The following is a 22,806-nucleotide window of genomic DNA, read 5'->3' as shown; positions in this document are numbered from 1 at the left end:
TTCAATGTATGCCGGTTCTCATGGCTATGTGAGTGGCAGTGCAGTGTGCACATTCAGAATGTGGGTCAGCTTCATTCATCTACAAAAACAGCCTGTTTGCAGCTCAACATCTTTGAACATGAAGGTAGACAAAACACTCAACAGAATGAGTTGAAGTCAAAAACTCCAAGGTTTTTGATCACGAATAAATAAATGCCATGGATTTACATATGGCAAGTGGGTCAATGTGTGTGTGTGTGTGTGTGTGTGTGTGTGTGTGTGTGTGTGTGTGTGTGTGACCCCTGGCACAAAACCTTTTTCAGATGGGGGTCCAGTGCCATATATATATATATAATTAGCCATGCTGTGTGTACCATTTACAATATACTGTGATGTCCTGTGAAGCATGACAACAGTGTGTGAACCTGAACCATCACCAAAAGCTTAACTTTTCTGTTGTGCAAAGGTCAACAAAAAGAGGGTATGCGCATGCATAAAGTAAATAGTGGCAAATCGACTTGGCAAAGTGACTTGGCAAAGTGAGTTTAATGTCGTTTAACGCAATCAGATAGGACTTTTCTGTTCGGATATGGGCTATCAAGGCCAGAAAAGTAGTTTTTTGCCACTCAGTAGGCGTTCCCGCATAAAAATTCACACTTGTGTGAAGTGAGGGGCGCTCTTATCATACAATACATAATCACATTCCGGCTAATCACTTTTGGTGTCCATACCTTTATCCTCACATTCCGTGCTCAGCCAATCATCGCTATGGGTACTACACAGAGCTGCACGCACACACGCACACACACACACACACACACACACACACACACACACACACACACACACACACGATTTAAGAATACTCCTTTCTCAATACATGACTCAATACATATACAGATGGATGAGAAAACAAGAGAGAGGAATGTCAGACAGAGGGTGACATTAAATATCCATATTTATTAATAACAAAACAAAGTCATTCATACTGGGTCCTTTCAATCCTATAAAAGGTCCTGAGACAATTCACCTTGCACTCAAACACAGAGAGGCCCTTTTCTCTAACAAGCCCAAATAGCCTCCAGATGTCGCCTTATACTTGTATTCATGTCGCGTTTAGTCTCGCGTAGCCAAAGAACTATTCCACAATCTCCGAACGCTCTATAGAGTCTGGAACTACACCTCCCAATAACCGAGGCAGACAGCAGGAAGGGGTTCATCATCTCGGTTCAAGAAAACATTTCAAAATATCTTTGCATTTCATTTTTTCATTTCCATTTCTGCTAAGGCAAGCAGCCTATAAATGCTTCGATGATTTAGATTTATACAAGGGTAAATTTGCGCGTCCATGTAAAGACGAAACGGAATTGGGGAGGAGGCGTCGCATCCTCTTTATCACTTGATGATTTTCAGAGTTTCCGTGCCCCAGACTGTATGGCGGTCATTGGCTGATGCATTTGAAATTTGTGGCTTGCGAGACTATGTTGCGTTTATTTCCATGATCTGCACACAGTACAGAAGCGACCAATGCACATTTTCACAGAAGACTCCTTGACGAGATAGCATGCAGCAAGACATATCCGCTGATATAATGCTTTTCCCCTCAGTAAACGGGAGAAAAGACATCTGACATCCGAGTTTAATTTCACAATCCACTTAAGTCTGCATGCAGCTGCGTTATGTTGATGTCCAGTGGCTGCCCTGCACAGGAAAAAGTGTTAATTTATCACTGAGTTCTGAGGAGATAAATTAACACTTTTACTGTGTATACTGGAGGTTTCCCCACTTTTAGTTGTATCATGTGCCTATACTTATTACTTATAATGCGTTATGTTTAGGGTTGGGACCCGGAAGAATCGGATCCAACATTGAGGAACTGTTTCCGGAACCGCTTTTATCACACTGTCAGAGCTGGCGTGTGGACTTACAGTATATCTGCTCTACAATTACAGTAGTTATTTTTGTTTATTTCGAGAGGGGGACCATTACTTTGAAAGTTTACAATTGGAGCCATAATAAACCTGTAAGGGACCATTTGGTTCCATTGTGTACAGTGTACACTTTCAGAGTTTCAGACCTGAAGGGTCTATTTGGAACCTCAAAGAACCCAGGGGGTCCCTGGACCTCGCTTTGAGAACCACTACAATAGTAATACTCAAAAATTATAATGAAGGCCAAAAATATATAGATTTTTCTTTTTTTACTACAGGAATCGCTAAAGGGAAGTGTTAAGGAATCGTTATTAGAGGGTACTGTTAAAATTCTAAAGGATCCCATCCCTCATTATCTTGCCTGAAAACAGCCAGAGTTTTCAAACATCCCTTTCCCTGGAACTGTAGAAACCTCCGAAGCTTCTAGCAAGCAGACACAGGACGGGAACTAAAAAATAAATAAATAAATCACATAATCACAAACTCAACAAATGGACTGTGCACTGAAAGTGTCCAGGTCCAACATCAACGTAGTCAAACATGCAGAATGATCAAGCAGGGACATCCGAAGGCCATCGGGGCCAAAACCTTAGACACAAATAGCCCTAGATAAAGAGATAGAAATTCAATAGAACAGCATAATCTACTCTGATAATTTACACTGTCCCTAATTAGACTCTCCAGAAAAACGTGGGCAAAAAATTAGACGGACTAAAATCCTTGAAATATGCGAGTTTTTATGTGATTTTATGCAGTGAAATTGCAAGTTGTGAAATATGCAGAAATATTGGGAAAAGTTTTAAATATTGGAAAAAGTTTGAAATATTGGAAAAAGTTTGAAATATTGGGAAAAGTTTGAAATATTGGGAAAAGTTTGAAAAGTTGCGAAATATGCAGGGTTTTATGGTGAAATTTAGCATGCGATTGCATGGTAAATTATGCAATCGCATAATCATTTTTTTCTGGAGGGTCTATCTAATACTCATAGGGGATCCACATCATTTTATTTCTAGTTTACCATAGTTTAACTGTGAGTGTGGATCCACTCCAGCTTTTACTGTGTAAAATAGTCTCTACTTAGGTAGAATACCCTGAACGGTGCTGTTCTCAGGTGTTGGAGAACCGTACACTTTGAGAACTCTTAACACAATAAACCTATGGTTTAACGTTTAAAGGTGGTTGGCAAAATAAAGACGACACTATACTCGCACCTCACGTATAGAGGCGGTCTCATGAAATGTTTTCCTCCTGAAGAAGTAGCTTTCCCTAGTCTAAGTGATCAATAAAGTGTCTTCAGCCCTAAGGCCCCTACGTTCAATATACTTTGTATCATGTCACTTGGCAGTGTTTACCGTATTTTGGCAGTTACTTGAACATTACTTTACAATGTTCTAATGTGTACTCCACTATATCTACCCTTGTCCACTTTACAATGTAATATATTATGGCAAATCCATTTTATTCATTAACATGTAGAAAGCGAACTAAGTCATTTTAAGAAACAAACCAATAAAAGGTACTTACAAAACTTGTTATGTATATTGTGTTGAAATGACACTGACTCTTACTTAATTTGCCACCTTGAGGTGGTTTGTTGAACATGGCTGTAGGGTAATTTACACTTTTCAATGTGTGCTGAAACACAACCAGTTGTCCGCTGATATAATTGTATACCTGCAACCTCCCCAGAACAAATTTCTCTACGCTCATAAGCTCTGCAGATAGAACCACTCCACCACAAAGGTTTGGTGTGGCTGGTAAAGCAACAATTCGTTCACTGAGACTTGCTGTATAAATGGTAAACATCATATCCTCTATTTGCTATTATTGTCGCATCTTTTTAAGTATTTTGAGTGATGTTTTAGAAGAAAAAAAAAAGAACTTAGATATGAAATCACATGAAAGAAGAGAAAATATTTCAGAACATAAGTTACGGTATAGGTTGGACACAACTCAACAAGTTAGTACAGTAATAAAAGTTCAACACAGAAGAGCTCAGAGGATGTTAAGAAACATACAAGACTTAATATTCTCTCTGCTGTCTTTCACACATCAGTGAAAAACTGAATATAGCACTAGTTTCTCAACCCAAGGGTTCAGGATTGGGCTCAATTCATCTTCAATTCAGTCACCTCAAATGTTATTTTTTGTTGTTGTAGAAAATAAATTATTATTCTAGAGACAACTGTCAACTGACACAACAGACTGTTTCATCAGGTTGCCAAGAACTGCTTGTTCTCCCATTGTTGGTGGGATGGTTGTGTGTCATGATTCAACGGAAATGCAGCCAACTCATTATTTTTACTTGGGGAAGGGGGGGTAGTTTGAATGAATTGACAATGAACTGACTCCAATACCTGAGTAACGGTTTCCCGAACACATCTCAGCACTGAGATCATCACTGCGTCAATACAGACTTAAAGCAACAGTTCAATACACTGCACTGTATATACCACTTTGCCATGAAGCCGCAAAGCCCTGTGAGCTTGTAGAGCGGTTGTTGCGGTTCGCGACAACCACGTGCAACTGGGTCTGACATCAGCTGCCGAACAGCTTTGGCTACCCTAACTACATGGAGTGAGGCCACTCACTTTGGCTTTTTTTAAACAAATTATTTAAAATGACCGGCTCTCTGATAATATGACTTTCTGATCAGAGGAAAACAACGGATACAGTCCGACCTCCTGTCTGGCCCTTTGGCTAATGTTTTTGTCAAAATCCACCTGTAATTGTGTGAAAGACATTGAAAAGGAAGCACACAGTATCCTCTTTTCATCCCTTTCTCCACCACCTTGGCTTAACTTGGCCAACCCATTTAACAGTTGTATTTACCATCAAGAGAAAGCCGTATTGAAACACTTCCAAATGTTAAGAATCATAAATTACTTTGAAAGGTCTATTCATAACAACACTAGCACCTATTGAAGTCAGTACCATATTGCCTCATAATCTTGTAAAGATGTAGCAGATGGCAGCTTATATTTTGAGAATGTTTTACCTTTGCTTGTACTAAAATTATTGTTTCAAAATGTTCATGATTGGAACGCTTGAGAGTTGAAAATGTTATTTGAAAATGTAAAAAATGAATGTGATTAAAACATCTTAAGATGTGTGGGTTTCTTATTCAACTAAGATTGGCAAGTTGAAAGTCCGATTTGGCAACAGTCGTTCAAACTTTAGCTTATTGTCGACGACAAAACTACGGCCCGCGCCTACGGAGCTATGCGGAGGCATCTGGCCCTCACTAGGCAAAGTGTGGCGAACCTTGGCTTATGCTAAATAAATAAATAAATACTAATTACAGTACATACTAAAGAAACGTCACACTGGAGACCAGAATCTGTTTAAGAACATCCGACACGGAGGACCTCATTGCTGAGACGCCTTTGAGAAACCCCTTCGCCCAACCCCCCCCCCCCCCCCAACCCCACCCCACCCCCCCACCCCACCTCCACCCCACCCCCCTCCACAGGTAGAATGTGGAAGGCTTCAGTATTAAAGTGCAACGCCAGCACCTCCGACACCACTAGCTGGCAGTGGCGCTCTCCTTGGCGGGGAAACACCTCTGCCAGGGGCTGTAGGGCAGCGCCAGCAGCGCGAAGAGGACCCCGCCCACGATGAGCACGGCTCCCGCACTGCCCACGCACGACACGGACCAGGAGAGCTCGTGGTGCAGCGGCACCGTGTGGTCGCTGCCCAGGAAGGCCAGCACTGACTGATGGAAGACCACCACGCACAGGAACACCAGCACCCCTGGTGGACAGAGAGGACAGCGCACAGTGCAACACAGCCACTTGAACTGGTTGAATAGAATAGAATAGAATAGAATAGAATAGAATAGAATAGAATAGAATAGATATTTTTGCGGGCTTTCTATGACAGGAAATGGGGAGAGAAATGGGGGGTGACACGCAGCAAAGGTCGCCAAGATTGGGACTCGAATATGGCCGCCACATAGCAACGTCGCTCTCCATTGGCCAGAGCGCGGGTGAGCCATCTACTGTAGCTTTCTTATATATATATCTATGTGTGAAAGTGATCAGTTAGACTATGAGCAGTATTGCCATATTTAGTTAGAGAAATAAGCAACTAGGTGTATGAAAACAATATATGTCTCTATCTATATATCTAATATCTATCAGATATTAGAAAATTGCAGATCTACAGGTACAAGCTTAGCGAAACATTTTTAGGATTTTTTTTAAAGCATTTTAACAATATCAATTTGGTACAGTGGTCAAATACAATGTAGGGGTCCTTGACATGAACATATTTGAGAACCATCGGTTAATACAACATTAGGAAACAAGCCCAAATAAGCAACTACCCTTTAGCGACAAGCCCAAAGCACCGCAACCCTCAACTACCAATACTTACAAGAAACTTTACAGAAAAACAAGCCCAAAGTCGAATAAGCAGACATGGCAACACTGACTACGAGACATGAACAGCAGGATATCCAGAAAATAGGAGTCATATATAGAGAGAGAGAGAGTGCGGGGGCCGGCCAAGGGGATACGAAGATATGTGTAGTGTGCGTGCGTGCGTGCGTGCGTGCGTGCGTGTGTGTGTGTGTGTGTGTGTGTGCGACTGTGCGTGCATGCGTGTGTGTGTGTGCACATGTGAGAGTCTGACAGGCAGATAGACTGAATGAGAGGCTTATTGATACACTGATACAGGAGACAGATAAATAGATGCAAAATAATATACAGTATATTACTGATAGAACAAAGACTGTGTGTGTGTGTGTGTGTGTGTGTGTGTGTGTGTGTGTGTGTGTGTGTGTGTGCGCGCGTGTGTGTGCGCGTGTGTGTGTGCGTGTGTGTGTGTGCGTGTGTGTGTGTGTGTGTGTGTGTGGAGGAGAAGAGAAGGGCTTTATAGCTGGAAAGAATTACAACCTTCCTCACAAATCAATATCCATCCTTACACCCATTGTTCATAGACTGTACTGTACATTATTGTCAATACATATTCACTGTTGATAGATTGTACATCTGTTCTAGATTTTTACTTCCATCTGTACCTCTCCAGTGTTTCATTCTCACTGCTGTTCTTGCTACTGTATGACTAGGATGACGACACATGATATTTATTTTAATCTCTCCATCCAGGTTAACGTGTCTCTCTCTCTCTCTCTCTCTCTCTCTCTCTCTCTATCTCTCATTTCAACCTGGGGGGAGGTCCAGGTGGGTCCCCAGCAAAAGTAGTTAAAATAGCATCGCAGTCATTTGAACCACTTTATCCATTTATATGTTGGCTATTAAGCAATAGCACACAAAGTGCTGCACTGTGAGCTTTTATATCTGCTATTTTTACATAAACATTATCTTCTGGGGTTGGGGAGTCCCTGGCACAAAACATTTTCAGATGGGGGTCCGTGGTCGAATACATATCAATGTGGGGGTCTTTGGCACAAATAAATAGAAAGTTTGAGAACCACTGTTCTACACACCGTTCATGCCACTAACCTGACAGGATGAAGCAGAAGGAGGCTGGCTTGAGGAAGAAGATGATGTCTTTGCTCAGAGACATGGTGATGCAGATGGACCCCATCACCATCAGGAACAGGCTGAAGAGAGCCAACATGGCCGCCGCCACGTTCATGCCTGGACGAAGGAGCACGGTGTCAACATTGCCCACAGTGAAATGTATCATATTACAATTCAAGAAAACCAGTCAGTCTGTCTGTAAACACTTGGCACAGAGCAAGACTGCAGCTCGCTTAGGCGCCCATCTCACAACGCCACGGTGCAGTCAGAGAACCTACACGCACCTCGCGCAACACCGCCCGGTGCTCTCACCTCATACCAAAGACTCTAGAAATGCTTGACACTCAGCATCAAGGGTTGGATTGGGGACATACTAGCATCATGTCCAGGGGGTGTACTTGTACATCAAGCTGCCTGGCTCACGCTACAGAAACAGGAGATAGGCTCCTGCCCTACTTATCTTAGTCCAGAGCACTTTACATAAACCAAGGAAATACATCAAATGCATAGAAATACTAATCTAGAAGAACCTATCAGTCTCAAAACAGTATAGTATACTATACTATACAAATAATGAATAACGAATTAATAATTACAATGAACCTGGCATCTGCGTCTAGCCGTCTACATAACATGCTATCAAATTACATTTTAACCTTTGCATAAGCCTGCAAGATCGTCGAGGCTAGGGTAAGTGCTAGGTGTAGTCTGAAGAGCTCTTCAGTTTGTGGTGGAAATATAGTTGCTGTCGGGCAGAAACCTATATTCTATATTCTACCTTTTTATGTTTTTCACACAAATGAACGCAGCACTCAGTCATACTACAGTGTCACACAAAAGCTCGAAACGGGGCGCAAAGCGACATGTTTTGAGCTGGTCCATCTGCTACTTTTGCCGTTTTTGGGCAACTGTTTTGGGCGGTTTCCTCCCAACAGAGATGACATACTGTAATACTGTATCAATCAATCAATTGATATACAAACTGACCAAAGGAATAAAACAAGACGGGTGGATGGATTGATTGAGCAGCATGAATAATGAAACAATTAAAAATATATATATCTTCAAACATAACTCAGCTGGCAGTAGAAGCAGATAATTGTACATGTTTATAGTGTTGTAGTAGTTGTACAAAAGTACAGGCGGCATGTGTCATTCATTTTAGCACCCAAAGCAAGAGAGCTAAAAATGGCGCTCCTTAAACAAAAATAATCATGGACCTCACATTACCCCGAAAGCTCTTTCTTAAAAAGATAGTCAACCCTGTTTACCAATACACAGAAAAGCTCACAATATAACCTACCAAACACCAAACCATCAATTACTGTTTGGTGAATGTTGTCCGTTGTTTAGTATAATTAATATACTTATATATGACATCTCACTGTGGTCAGAAACACTGACCTTTAAAACAGGTCAGTGTTAGGAGGTTAGTTTACGTGTACGTGTCATCTCTAGGCTGCGCTACGGCAACTCCTTCTGCATGCTCTAAAAACAACTATTCCAGTATGCCATGGCAATGGGTTCTATGCACACACACCACTTCCTTCACAGGTGTTACTGATGATACTAATGAACAGTCTGGTCAAACACTCTGCTACACCAGTGGGTCTCAAAGTGTCCTTGAGTGGGTGCCAAATGGCCCCGTACGGGTCTGTAAGAGTTATGGGGGTCCTTGAAATTAAAACGTTTGAGAATCACTGTACACTAAATGGAACAGAGCTTTAAATAGTATCATCGGTAACACCTGAGAGATTTATAGTAGCGTTTTAGTAGTAGTAGTAGTAGTGCTTAGTGGTAGTATTAGTAGTAGCCTAGTATTAGATTAGTAGTATATTTAGTATATAGTTAGTTTTAGTTTAGTCCGTTTAGTATAGGCCACATAACACATTAGTTTTATTTCCGGTCAGGGTTAGGTTTAGTAGTAGAGTATAGCAGTAGGATTTATTTAGATTACGATAGTTTAGATCAGGTACTTCAGTGTTCAGTGTTGAGTGTGTCTGTGACATAAAACGGTCCATATCTCAGCTTTCTGTTCAAAAACAACACTTTCAGACAAAAGCAGGTGTTACATAAAGGTCAATAACTCCAGAATGGAAGATAGGAAAATAAAAAATAAGTGGATAAATTAAGCTTTCTTTTGAGGTATGCGGTGTGATTCTCGCTATAAGAGAACATTTGCTGTGGGCCTTGGAAAAGTGTTCTCCTTCAATGCTTTCCTTCAGCACCCTGTGTTTAGGCCTTCCTGGACTGTATAGCAGCCAATGTGTTAATATCTTTAACTAAACTACTAGACTTTGGTGGGCGTATGTAGTTTGAATCCCTTAGCTTAGACTGTGTGTAAAATATGAGGTATTTAGACAGTGTCAAGGCGACCGGACACGCCTACACACAGAGTGGGAGAAACACATGACAGTCTGTCATCTGTATGAGCCAAAACAAATGACGTGGCAAAAAGAGAGAGAAGAGAGACGTGGAAGGACGGAGGGAAGGAAAGGAAAAGTGAGAGGACGAACGGAACATCGGAATTGTTTGACAGATGGCAAGAGGGAGTGTCAGACACTGAGCAATGAAAGGAAAAGGGATGGAGAGAAAGAGAGAGCGTGGTCTATCAAGGGTGTAGAAACAGACACAAGTTAACCCCTTAAGGGCCAGGGCCTATTTAATCCATTAATAAAATGTGCCCATCGTTTATAGTGCCCGGACCACTTTTACCAACGGACCGGATGTTGTTGTGAACGTGTGTGTAGCAGCTAACAATAGCCACAACACTAAAGATGCGATCGACAACAACGGGAGGTAAGAATAAATCTATCGCGACAAGCGACTGGACCGTGGAGGGCCGTCAAACACAGGATCTTTTTTTATAATTAGTTATTAACGTTTTAAGATTTTCGAACATTTTCGAAGACGTGTCACTGTTGTGCAAAACCGAGGATTGCGCAACAAGCGCATCTAGGCTGTGGAGCGATGCGACCGGTTTTGATATCACTAATTTGACGGAGATTAATCAATCTCTGTCTCGGGCACATGACCGTGCACTTCAACTTGACAGTGATTTACGTCATGGGACAAAATAAAAACAAATCAGAGGGGGGAGGGGAGAGAGACAGCGAGGTAGAGGAGAGGCAGGCAGGAAGGAGAGAGAGATAAATGACATAGATAAGAGGTATGTGGAGAAACACAAAGAGAGTGAGGTGAAGGAGAAGCACTGAGGTGAGAGGAAGGGAAATGGAGAGAGCGTGGGCGAACGGACATCGCAAGATTGAGACTGAAAGAGGACAAGAAAGCATGCGAGTGACTCACTCTTCTGGGTGGTCTTGTGGAACAGCACATAGTTCTCTCCCGTGGTGAAGAACTTGAAATAGGTGCAGTTTGACTCTGGGGAAAAAAAGAGTGGATGAGAGAATAGGGGGGAGCAGGGACGAGAAGGGGGGGGGAGAGAGAGAGGTAGAGGATTAAGGCAACATTGAGGCAGCAGGAGAGAGAGAGATAGAGAGATCGAGAGAAGTGTAAATATCGATGTTAATGCCGTGTGAGGACCGCAATCTGGATGAAATCTTATTCAAATTCCCCTGCATCCTCCTCTTTGTTACTCTCTCTCTACACCTTCATTCCCTCATGCTCTTTCTCTGCCTAAATCTCACTCACACCATCCACTTCAACCATATCCATTATTATTAATAATGGATTAATAATTCATGAACCATCAGACATGATGCTCCATCAATGACATCCTCAAGGTGACCATCCAATTCCTCCATGTCCAATTAGCATTCCACTGTGTTACAGTAATTAGAGTTAGCCCCTAAATAAAATGTGATGCTAAATGTCTCCTTTAGACCATGACCGTGTGTGTGTGTGTGTGTGTGTGTGTGTGTGTGTGTGTGTGTGTGGATTCTTGGGCACACAAACACATGTCACTTTTCATTAGTGTTATCAAAGCTGTGTTCTCAAAGGATTCTGTCTTTTCTCTACAATCAATAGCATTGCCATTGCTGCCAACGAGCTGCTCTAAATGCACTACATTCAGGCAGGGCTTGCAAACACTAGATTCTAGAAGATATACAGTACAGTACAGCTTAAAGGGATGTTTCCCCTTTCAAACACGTTTGAACATGAAATATCACTTAAATCTGTTGCATAATCAGTTTATTTAAGCTGCACAGTATGCACCGTCAATGACAAATGACAACTTTTTGAATAGTTACCTGTAGTTATATATCGCGCGGTTATCACAGACACTGTCCTGGACAACATTTTGGGAACCACTGTTTTAGAGCAGTGCTTCGGAAGCTTCTTCGTGTCAAGAACCCCCGAATTTACATGTATTTGGCTGCAGAGGACCCCCTTCCCAGTTGTTAAGAATTTCCTCCTGCACTTAAGTATAGTAGGCCTATTTAAGTAAATCTACATAGTTACTGCTACTTTCCACTACTGGTGCACATGTACTTAATGAATTCATTGTACCTCCAGGGATTCCATGGAGCTCGGCCGGCCCACAGCTCTCTCTCTCTGGGTCAATATCAGCCACCCACAGAGTCTTGGTGCAGCCCTTCCACAGGCCATAGTGAGCCGCCACGCACGTCTGGTGGTGGAAGGAAGAACAGCAGCTGTCAGCATGTCAAATCTCCCTTTTCATTGTATTTGTATCATTGCTTTAGAAACCCTGAGCGAGTTCAGGGGCTGGTGTCTTATTCCAAGCAGAGCCTGTGAAAGACAGAGTTACGGCTACGCCATGACGTGGTTCATGTAGCGCTTGTCTCATCAACATAACCAATTATGAGACTCAATGTTTGGAACTTATAAGGTAGGTGTTAAAGGAGTAGTTCACATAAAAACATATTTTCTGTCAACACACCCCATGAAGCCTTGAATTCATGGAGATTCTTTGTCGCATTCCTATAAGCCAATAATGTGATGACTGGGTCATTAGTCAGCAAGAGACTCAGTAGCCGGTCATCACATGATTGTCTCAGGGATGCAACAGAAACAATATCTCCATGAATTCAAGTCTTCATTCAATGTGATTATTAAGTAGAATAATATGCTTCACAGATAGAGCAGATGTCTATGGGGGTGTGGTTACACTCTCTCTCTCTCTCTAGCACCGATTCCAACATGACTCACCTGGTTGTTATAGAAGGTCTTAGGTGGCGCAAGCTCCACCCAGAATTCTGTCCCCACCCCCAGCACCATCAGGACCACACCCACAATGGCCACAAAGAATGCCAGCTTGATCTAATGTTAGAATAGAATAGAATACATATCTCATGTGGTCTGTCACACATTTTGAAGATATAAATCACATTTCAATGGTAGTTTCCTCTGTAAGTTCTCTGAAATTGTGTATGTGTATATTGTACTTTGTTAACAGATTGATTAAATTGATCTGGTCTGATCCGATCTTATCTCGTTTCACATTATAACAACTATAGCACAATTTCATACTTCGGTTATAAATACAAAAATGGCAGATCTACACGCTCACACAGGGTCACATCGCAACATTGGTTGTGAGCTTGTAAATCTGAAAATGTAGACATTTTTTTAATTTTAAATTAATGAAAAATAAAAACGAATATATGTATGTGTGTGTATATTATATATATATATACACCGGTATATATATATATATATATATATATATATATATATATGACAGATTTGGGGACACCGATGGGAGAGTGATTAAACAAGCACAGTGCGTCACCTTGCCCTCCATGCCCTCGCTCATGGAGTGGGACCCCGAGGCGGCCCCCCTGCGGCCCCTCTTGTTGGAGCCCCGTCCGCCCATCAGTGAGTTGAGGCCGTCGGGCCCCTGGCCTCCCCCTCCTCCTCCTCCCTGGCCCTGGCCCGTCCCCACCGTCCGGCCGTCCTCATTATGGACGGAAAACGTCGACCACATGGTCGGGGTGGAAGCGGGTTTTTTTTGTTTGTTTTTTTACAACAGCACCAAAGAACGGTTTAAAATCATACCAAAGATTCAAAACAGACTGCAGAGCAGATGTTCAGCTGGGTGGAGAGGGTCCGGCCTCTTAAAAACACTTAAAAATGTACGTTGATCAAAAGAGACGTGGTGGTGTTGGGGGGGGAGGGGTGGTTGTAATGTTCCTGGGTAACAAGCAAAAAAGAAACCAAAACAATTATAAACAAACAACTTTAAAAACAATAAAAAGGAATTCAAAGAAAAATATACATAGGGGAGTTGAGGTATGGGGACGACAGAGGGACGGAAGAGATGAGCAGATCTCAGGTCAGCAGATCTCAGGTGCTGATTCAGACGTAGAGAAAAAAGGACACACGCATGCAGGAAGGAGTGGGAGGAGAAGAGAACCAGCTAAATGGAATTAGCAAGAAAAAGGAGGGAGGGATGACGAATGAGTCAGTAAGATGAGGATAAAAAAATAACTCACAAATAACACGGCTAATTTATGCTGCTTTGGATTACAAAACTAAAGATGCTGTGCCTCTGAGAACGACAGCAGCAGTGGGTGGGCGTCAGTCAGGCTCAGGCAGGTCGGGGAAAACATGGCGGCTCGGGGAAGAGAAGGCACGCGACCGAATGAAGGCTCATTGTGGGAAGACGAGAAATAAAGAATATAATAAAATAAATCCAGCGAGATGATATGGAGGTGGAGGGTCAGGAGGCAGTGGGGCGATGGTTCCTACAGACTGGAAACAAACAAACAACAAACAAACAAAGAAATATGTAATATTTATGTATCATATTTAATACATATATAACCTAATGTTCCATGAAGCTTTACGAAAGGGTTCTATAACATGTTCCACATTAATTCCATAGCCTAGTCAAAATGACCATGGCTTACACGCTTAACAGGCAGCGGAAGCATTTTCAGCTAAAGCATTCCCCACAATAACAGAAAACAGAAAATACACCAGTATAGAGCCCTGAGGGCCTCCGGTCAATCACATGGGGTTTAAATGGCTAACCACTGTATGTAGATTGGCCTATACTTTTGCCGGGATATGCTATAGGTTTCTTGTGGTAAAAAATCATTCACCAACAACAAAACTTCACAACAATAGGCTACATGTTGAAACTTTACAGAGCTTTCACCCCATATAGTCCAACATGGCCGTTGGCTGTCATCGAGAAGTCCAAAAAAACAAGCCAAATCTTGCAAGAGAAATAAGCCAAATCTCACCTCGAAAAACAAGCCCAATAATGGCCATATATTCCTAATAGAAAAAACTTGATCACTCACTCGTAGAAAATAGTGCTAGCACTGACGAAGGTGGCCAGGACCAAAACGTTTGCTACTTTTAAATTCACAGTGAGCACTAGAGAACTTTAAGACATGAAATAATAAAATAATTGATTTGTTTGTCTAATGAGTTCTCCTTTATTTTCTATGCAGACCACTCCTGTAGTTAATTTGGAACAAGGATGAAGAAAGGCAGTTTCCCCCGTGCTTCATATATTCCAAAATATATATATATATATAATGTATATTAGATGCATATATAATTATAATTAGTATAGGTCTATAATAATTTATGCTCTGGTTATTTGTTATAGCATTACATACAGGGCTTGAAGAGACACCAAACCTATTCTGTCACTCAATGTGATTCACATTCGCCCAAACCTATAGGGAACTAGACAAAATTCCCCTCGGGGCAGGTCAGGTTGTGGCCTTACACTATAATAGGCCAATGTGAAAAGGGTGCCATTTGTGCCTTTGATGGCAATTGGATGATTTGAGGCATTTTGTTCCAAAAATGTATTTAGTAAAAATCCACCTGTTGGTGGCGCTATAACAGGCCAATGTGAAAAGGGTGGGATATATTCCTCAGCCTAGTAGGAAAGTGCGTGAAAGATTTCACATAACTTGCACGCTGCGTTCATGATTTGAGGCCGATTGATGATTTCTTCAAAACGGGCCAATCCCGCAAACTTTGAAAGCCAATATTAGCCAATTAGGATGGAATATGAAATATCGGAATGATCCATCTTGAGCACATGACTATTGAGATACTGTGTAATGATTTGCGAGATTATTGGACAAAATCTGGAGAAGTAATATAAAAAAATGTGTTTTACAAAAGCCGGCATCCTGGTGGCGCTATAACAGGCCGTTCTGGAAGATTTGGGGCAGAGGTTCATTATTGGCATCTAGGGAGTGTGTGCAAAGTTTGGCATCGATCGGGTTAACTTAACCGTACCGGAGATTAGCTGGTAATGGACGGACGGACGGACACACACACACACACACGGACGGACAGAGTGCAAAACATAAACTCTCCCCATGCCTTCGGCCTGGTGGAAACAATTATACTATTATAGTATAGTACATGAAAGAAATGTTGGCTTGTTAGAGGAGTCACAGCATTTTTGAGTGGTGCAACCACAGCAATGTCCCTATGGGACTAGAGAGAGAGAGAGAGAGAGAGAGAGAGAGAGAGGGGAGTTGCACCACTCAGTTCACACAGGTGTGATTTTTTAAACAAGATCAACATTTTTTATGAAACACAACCCACAACTCACCAATTTTTCCTGCAACTCTGGACAAAAAAGTTACGGGAAATAGGCCACCATGGCAACCCTGGTATAAAGCGTTTGGAGGAGTTGTTAATGCCTTCAAATCCTTTGTGTCCTGTAGCCTGAATCTAGCACCCTCCTGCATGGCATTCCAGTAGTGTGTGTGATGACATGGACACATGAACATGCGCACACACACACACACACGCGCACATGCACACACAGGCTCTGAATGCAGAGTGTCTAGACATACAGTACAGCCCCTATCACCACACATACATATACACACACACACACACACACGCACACACGTACACGCACATGCACACAGATAAGAGCATCAGGGATTTTACGTCTGCATAATAATACCAGAAGAAATGCAGATCTACAAGCTCACAACAACCTACAAGCGCTGCAATAGTTTCCATGTGCGACACCAGCGAGGACCAGGACAATAGTCCAATCCAATCCACTTTATTTTTTTATTTTAAATGTGCTCTAGCACATTTAAAACAGCAGCGAAAGCTGCAGCATGTTGGCTAACGACAACATAAAGTGCATTACAGTCGTCGAGACAGGTTGAGATAAAAGCATGTATGATACGTAAAAAGAAAATTGGAACAATTGTTTCAAAAATACTAAAAAACTAAACAAGAAATGATCACATAGTGATATTTGTCAGGTGAAAAAAGCACTGTCTCCGTTGTGTTCTTGTCTGTGTTGTGTTCTCTCCCTCCCCAAATAAGTATGGTTATTTTAGTAACGTGTATGTTTGTGTGTCACAACCTCGCGCCTCGTGGCCGTTGTTTGTGTTCGTTTCCGACGTTCTGTGCGTGGTTCATTGACTGTGTTTTGTTGTGGCTTTCCTGCTAGCAACTGTTGTCGCTTCGAGGCTGCAGTGGTAAAGCTTGCTCGCTGCATTGCGGAAATCAGCCCTTCACGGTGTGTATGGCATAGCTTAGGAGTCAGGCAATCATACTACACTCCCATTGGCTCAGGCTATAGGCCGTATGTATGACTAGGTGTCGATCTTGTCGTCTACATTTCATGAGCTTTCATTAGTCAGGTTTCACCTGACAAAAAACGAGAAAACATTATCAACATCAATCTTAAAATCACTATTACGTTTGACACCAAGGTTGGTGACTACTGGTTTAAAAATGGCTGCAGGAAACTCAGGTCCAGAGAAGACGTATTGCAACATGGCACTGTTGGGTCTAATTTATATACCCACACAACATTCTAAGCATGAGAGAAGATTGTTGACCCTCAGTATAGTAACACACACACACACACACACACACACACACACACACACACACACACACACACCTATCTCATCACAAGCATCTTTCACATACTGTGTGAAGTTAGATTCAGTATGAAGTGTGTACACTATCAATGACAACCATTTAAATGTCACGTTTGACATTGAGACTATTAGAAGTAGAGCCCGACCGATAATCGGCCGGCCGATATATCGGCCGCCGATATGACCATATATGGGCCTGGCCGATTGGATCGTATCGGTGAATTTCTCGCAGATATACGCGATATGAATTAAAGCATGTTGCTGGTGAAATAGACTACTACTGGTGCAGTGATATGTTTTGCCCAGCAGCTCACTTGACTGAATAAGTTGAAAAAAAAGTATTGAATAAAGACATTGGTTTAAGAAAGCAGCTGTCCTTACTACTGTCACTGTGTCTGTACCATTGCATAATCATATCGGCACAACATCTTTGCACAATTCACACAGAAAAAAGGTCTATTTTCATTCCAGCAAAAAAAATCACTATATCGGTGGCAAATCAGCTATCGGTGAATGTCCCCCTCTATCTCATCGGTTATCGGATCGGCCACACAAATCCATATCGGTCGGGCTCTAATTAGAAGCACTATAAGCGCTTGTTGTGGACAACCCTCAACACAATCAGTGCCTGGATTCTTTCTGCCCCGCTAACAGGCTAGTGAGCGGTAAGCTAATATGACTGAAGAGCTAAGTACGGTGGCCAAGAGTAAAAAAGAAAAATCTGAATATTCTCCCCTCGCCTGATATCATTGAGGATGCACTAGGTCATATACACACGTCCAATGCATGTTGGTTGGATTGCCTAGAACGTGTGGACACGTCGGATGGACGGAAATGGTTAAAAAGCTAAACAGAAATGTCATTTATATTTTCATACTGTCGTCGTCATGTTCCAAATGTGCATTTCCACTTTGTTTACAATGTCCGCCATTGTTTATTTTCCAAGTTGGCAAGGAACGGAAACAAGCCTGGGTTTATCTAGCATCAGTATTATAATGACTCAAAGATAAAATAATTTGCATTTCAGCGCCCCCACCACCTCAGGACATTGTGGTACTGCAGCTAAAACTGCTTCAGAAGCCAGAAAGAAATGACATGGACTGGTTATATCAGAGTGGTATAACATGTCCCTCAAACCATTAGAAATGCGTTTGAGGGACATAAACAATATGATATTTAATATTAAAAACAGTTTTAAAATGCATGTTGTGGTTCCTTTAAGTTATTTCTATGATGATGTTGCCAGCACGGTAAAGATGACCTAGAGCACTCACACTTCTCAACGCCGAGCATTGTGTTTAAGCAATCTTGGCGCCCAGCGTTTTCTGGCGGAGCACCCTTCAAGCAGAAAATAGCTAAACTTCTGGAGAGAAGAACTGCTCATCAATGCCATGTCATGTCATGACTCTCTTAAGGTATCAAAATGCCTTGTCATCTAATTATTGACGCACATGGATGGATTAACGAGATCCCCACTGTCCCTACCTGCTATCTAGCGAAAGCACAGCCAAGGGAACGGGCTTGGCAGAATCCACACGGAGAGTTTGATTCATGTCCTGCTTGACATGTTTATCGCTTAAAAAGCCCAACATTTAGACACTTGGGTTGTGATGTCACAATTCTATTCATCTAGATCTACACAAATCCATGCTCTTCATGCTCAAATCTCTTCATTGTTACTCCTGTTTTGAGAAACAATAAGGCCATTTTTGGCCATGGCGATGACTGTGGATCGATACATCTTCCTTATTAAAAATTAGTTGTGCAAATATTTCACAGAACTAGCCAGAGAAACACAGCTTCTGAAATATTGTTCCTCGATTCCTCGATTTGAATTATTGAATATTGTTCCTCGTTTTGAATATTGTTCCTCGGTTTAAACATGTTTGCAGAAACTCAGGTCAAATTAGTTGTTTACAGAAAGGCGTATACTCAACAAACTGCTTCAAAGGTGAATGTGCACAAGCTACATTTCCAGCTTAAAACTTTCCAACCAAATAATGAAGTAACAATTTGTTTAAATTCCACTCCTTCATATAGTTGTTATTGTTGAGCAACAATATTCTAACTTTTGGGGTTTTGTGTTTGTTTTTTTCATAAAATGGATGCCCTACTTGATGATATGAGATCACACGAAAGCATCAAAAGTAGCAGATCTAGATCTAGCCCGGACCACTGGCAGAAAATATCATGAACTAAATTTAAAAATATAAAAGTAGCAGATCTGCAAACTTGAAGCGCCACACATTTTGCGCTAGTCGATCTGTTTCTTTTGCTGCTTTTGAATTTGACTCCTGAAAAGTAACGGTTTTGGACATATGAGGTTTCCACCCGACAGACGAGCTACAGTAGCTACAGTACACACACTATATATATATATATATACAGTATATATATACACACACAGTATTTGTTTAAAAAAATGTCAGTTCTACAACCTGAGCAAAAGGAGGAACTAAAACTGTCCCCCTGCTTGTATACATAATCAACATTTTACATACAACCAAAGTTGAGCAGCAAATCCACAAACAACCTGATATAGGAACAAGCGTCTCAGACCAAACGTCACGCGTAGAAGAGGACAGAAGCCATTTCGTTTTATTCAACACAAACCATGCTGAAATGAATCAAATCCTTTTCCTCTTTTTTTTCCTTCAATTTCTTTTTTAAAGTCTTTAACGTGCCACAGCAGCACACACGTGCTTGACAGAATTTCTCGGCCACTTAACAAATCACAACAATGACATTAACAAGTTGCTGACCTGTTTTTGTGTGTGTGTGTGTGGCTCTGCTCGGAGTGAAAGAGGGCGAGGCGAAGAGAGGAATTGAGTTGGCAGGTGGGGGGTGCAGACGAAGAGAGAGAGTGTGAGAGAGAGAGAGGGGAAAAGGGGGTGGAGGTCAGTGGCGTGCCATTACACGTGCCACGGTGTGTGTGTGTGTGTGTGTGTGTGTGCGTGCGTGCGTGCGTGTCCATGTGCGCGCATGTGTGTGTGTGTGTGTGTTCCTGTGGGTGTTCACATGTGTATGTCTTTGCATGTTTGCAAGCTGGGAGCCATGTCAGTCCAAGTACTGCCAAGTACACTCTAAAATAGAAGTGTGTGTGTGTGTGTGTGTGTGTGTGTGTGTGTGTGTGTGTGTGTGTGTGTGTGTGTGTGCGTGCGTGCGTGCATGCACATCTGCACATTTACAAAAATATGTAGATGCATATTTTCTGCACAAGTGGGCGTGAATGTGTTCGCGCATGCATGCACGCACGCAGTACAGCAGCTCACCCAGGGTTGTTTGCTTACATCTCCGTATTCTATTTTTGACTTCCACCTGTTAATGACATTAAAGCGTGACCCGGGGGTGTGGTGGGGGGGGGTCTGTATCCACTACTCTTAGAGAGTGGGTTTGCGTTAGGACAGCCCGCCCTGGCTGTGAGCTGATCTATGGCTCTATGATTATCCTGCTGATTGAAGAAGGAACTGTTAAGATTCAACACAGCGAGGGGGCCATGCATGGCTGCCATGCACACATTGACAGATGGGTGTTGGCAGGGGAGCAGGGGTCTAATAGGAGTGAAAGGATTAGCATTATATCTTAGCATTGTTTGGGCAAGGTATATTAAAAAAAAAAATGTTATACTTTTTTACTTAAGGACGGGTCTATATAATGCATTATAGCCACATTTATAGTGCATTATAATGCACTTGTAAGGTTTATAATTATGCATAACATTATATATAATTTATAAGTGCTGTTATTAACCCAGTGGAACAGCACATTACTGAAAGGTCGGGTCTATAATGAATTATAATTGCATCTATAATGTATTATAATCACATTTATAATGCATTATTTATAATGCTTCATAATACTTGTTATAAATATTCATAATTATGCATAACAACTTAAAACAGACACTTATAACGAAGTTAAGGTACAGTAGTTATACTGAGCATTCCAGCACTTATAATAAGTTAAACGGTTGTTATAAGTTGTCATATGTGATTATAAACATTCATGAAGAGTGTTACAATGCCTTATAAGCACTAATGCATTATAAATGAGATTATAATGCATTATACTGTAGATGTGACCTTTAAGTAAAGTGTTACCAAAACGTCTTACTAGCTACTTTAAAAAAAAAACCTCATGAAAGTGAACCGCTCAATTTTAATTACAGTTGCCGACTATCTTTGACATTATTAAAACTTGTACATTTTGTCTGCAAAGATATGAGGATAAATATTTGACTGTTTAAAAAAATATATTTTTTGGAAAATAGAGTAGATCTGTAGTTAAGTAGAACTGCTATTTTCGCTTTTTTATCATTTGCCTATAATGACATGGCCAAAACATGGACACTAGGTTAATCTTTCAAATAAATATTTGAGACCTACAGGTACAGTATATCTCTTCGCATAATATTTTATTTTGTCAAATTCCCACAGATGTGTGCATTTGCATGGATGTATCTTTTACCCAGCTACTATTAAAATGCAATTGTGTGTGTGTGTGTGTGTGTGTGTGTGTGTGTGTGCGCGCGTGTGCGTGTGCATGTGTGTGGACCAAGATATTATTTTCTTATGGACTCTTACTTGGTTCTCTCTGGCCATACAGTACTTGTAGAGATTGAGTGTCAGGTATATTGCCGAGCATGGTGTTCTCGCGTCCAACCACACAGCTCCTATACGTGTCAATACAGAAAGGAGCCGCATGTTAAGGGTTTTATTTGATGGGATTCTCATTCCTCAAGTTCCACTCGGTGAGGTGACCTTGCGTTACTTATTACTGTATACCAGTGGCCAATACTTATTCTTATGGGTGACAGGGTGACTATTATTTTCACAAACCCATCCTGGGACTTATAATCACTTAACCCTTTAAGACCTGAGGCAGATTCTACCAAATGCCCTCGAATTGTACACAGTATCGTCACTGTCGAGCAGAAACCTCTTATATCTCCATGTTTGTTTGTTTTTTCGTAAATTAACGTCCTACTTGATCACCCTACCGAAGCATCAAGAGTATAGCAGATCCACGGCCACAAGCTCTCGTTTTGAGTTTGTAGATCTGCTACTTTTGAATATTAATCCTGAAAAGTAACAGTTACATATGAGGTTTCCACCCGATAAGAGGATAATACGTAAGGACCCAACCCTACTGTTGTTGGCATGCATTATAGGTTCCAAACTTTTCCGAAATAGCTAAACATACAAGCTCTCAACGAGCTCTCAACGCATGGCATTCGTAGTATGAGGACGTATATAGGGGTTTATAGTTTTATATTCATTCTTATGCAGGAACGCCAGCTCTGTGAATGGAAAGGAAAATTAAAAATAATAAAAGACCACAGCCACATTCCCTTCTGACCCTGCGGTTGTCATAGCAACTTCTTCACATTCACCATTCAATCGTCTGTTGCCATGTCAACCAAGCTGTGTAGGACTATAAGCAACACAGGACAGGATATCAGGTGCACACACGGAATACATATTCACCCACAGCGGTGGAAAGTAACATTTACTCAAGTACTGTACAGTACAATTTTGGGGTAACAAGTACCATTACTTTACAAAACATACATTTACCACATAAGTC

General features: G+C 41.5%; 1 protein-coding gene across 2 annotated transcripts; it reads right to left on the bottom strand.

Moving 5' to 3' along the window:
• Window positions 1–5,359: 5,359 nt before the first annotated feature.
• Window positions 5,360–21,882, bottom strand: LOC308331829 (voltage-dependent calcium channel gamma-6 subunit-like). 2 transcript variants are annotated; one of them, XM_080787345.1, is made up of 8 exons: window positions 21,804–21,882; window positions 13,816–14,074; window positions 13,113–13,513; window positions 12,530–12,640; window positions 11,870–11,987; window positions 10,706–10,780; window positions 7,379–7,516; window positions 5,360–5,663 (listed from the first exon to the last, which is right to left on the bottom strand). In XM_080787345.1, the coding sequence occupies exons 3-8, from the start codon at window positions 13,305–13,307 to the stop codon at window positions 5,437–5,439; spliced, it is 864 nt and encodes a 287-aa protein (XP_080643471.1). In that variant the 5' UTR covers window positions 13,308–13,513; window positions 13,816–14,074; window positions 21,804–21,882; the 3' UTR covers window positions 5,360–5,436. The 2 variants fall into 2 exon arrangements, with proteins under 2 accessions (XP_080643471.1, XP_080643470.1); XM_080787344.1 differs by lacking the exon at window positions 21,804–21,882 and adding an exon at window positions 19,983–20,068.
• Window positions 21,883–22,806: the final 924 nt, after the last annotated feature.

Source organism: Protomyctophum bolini (genome assembly GCF_963924005.1).
Source record: "Protomyctophum bolini genome assembly, chromosome: 17".
Lineage (NCBI taxonomy): Eukaryota > Metazoa > Chordata > Actinopteri > Myctophiformes > Myctophidae > Protomyctophum > Protomyctophum bolini.
Note: the sequence above shows the minus strand (reverse complement) of the source record. Positions and strands in the feature narration are given on the sequence as shown.

Bases quoted from the DNA above. Each gene is read 5' to 3' on its own strand.
- LOC308331829 (XM_080787345.1), bottom strand. From the start codon at position 13,307: ATGTGGTCGACGTTTTCCGTCCATAATGAGGACGGCCGGACGGTGGGG. The intron at 12,641-13,112 runs GTGACGCACTGT...TTCTAACATTAG, and splicing joins GCGAGGGCATGGAGGGCAAG to ATCAAGCTGGCATTCTTTGT. The intron at 5,664-7,378 runs GTTAGTGGCATG...TCTGTCCACCAG, and splicing joins CTTCTGCTTCATCCTGTCAG to GGGTGCTGGTGTTCCTGTGC.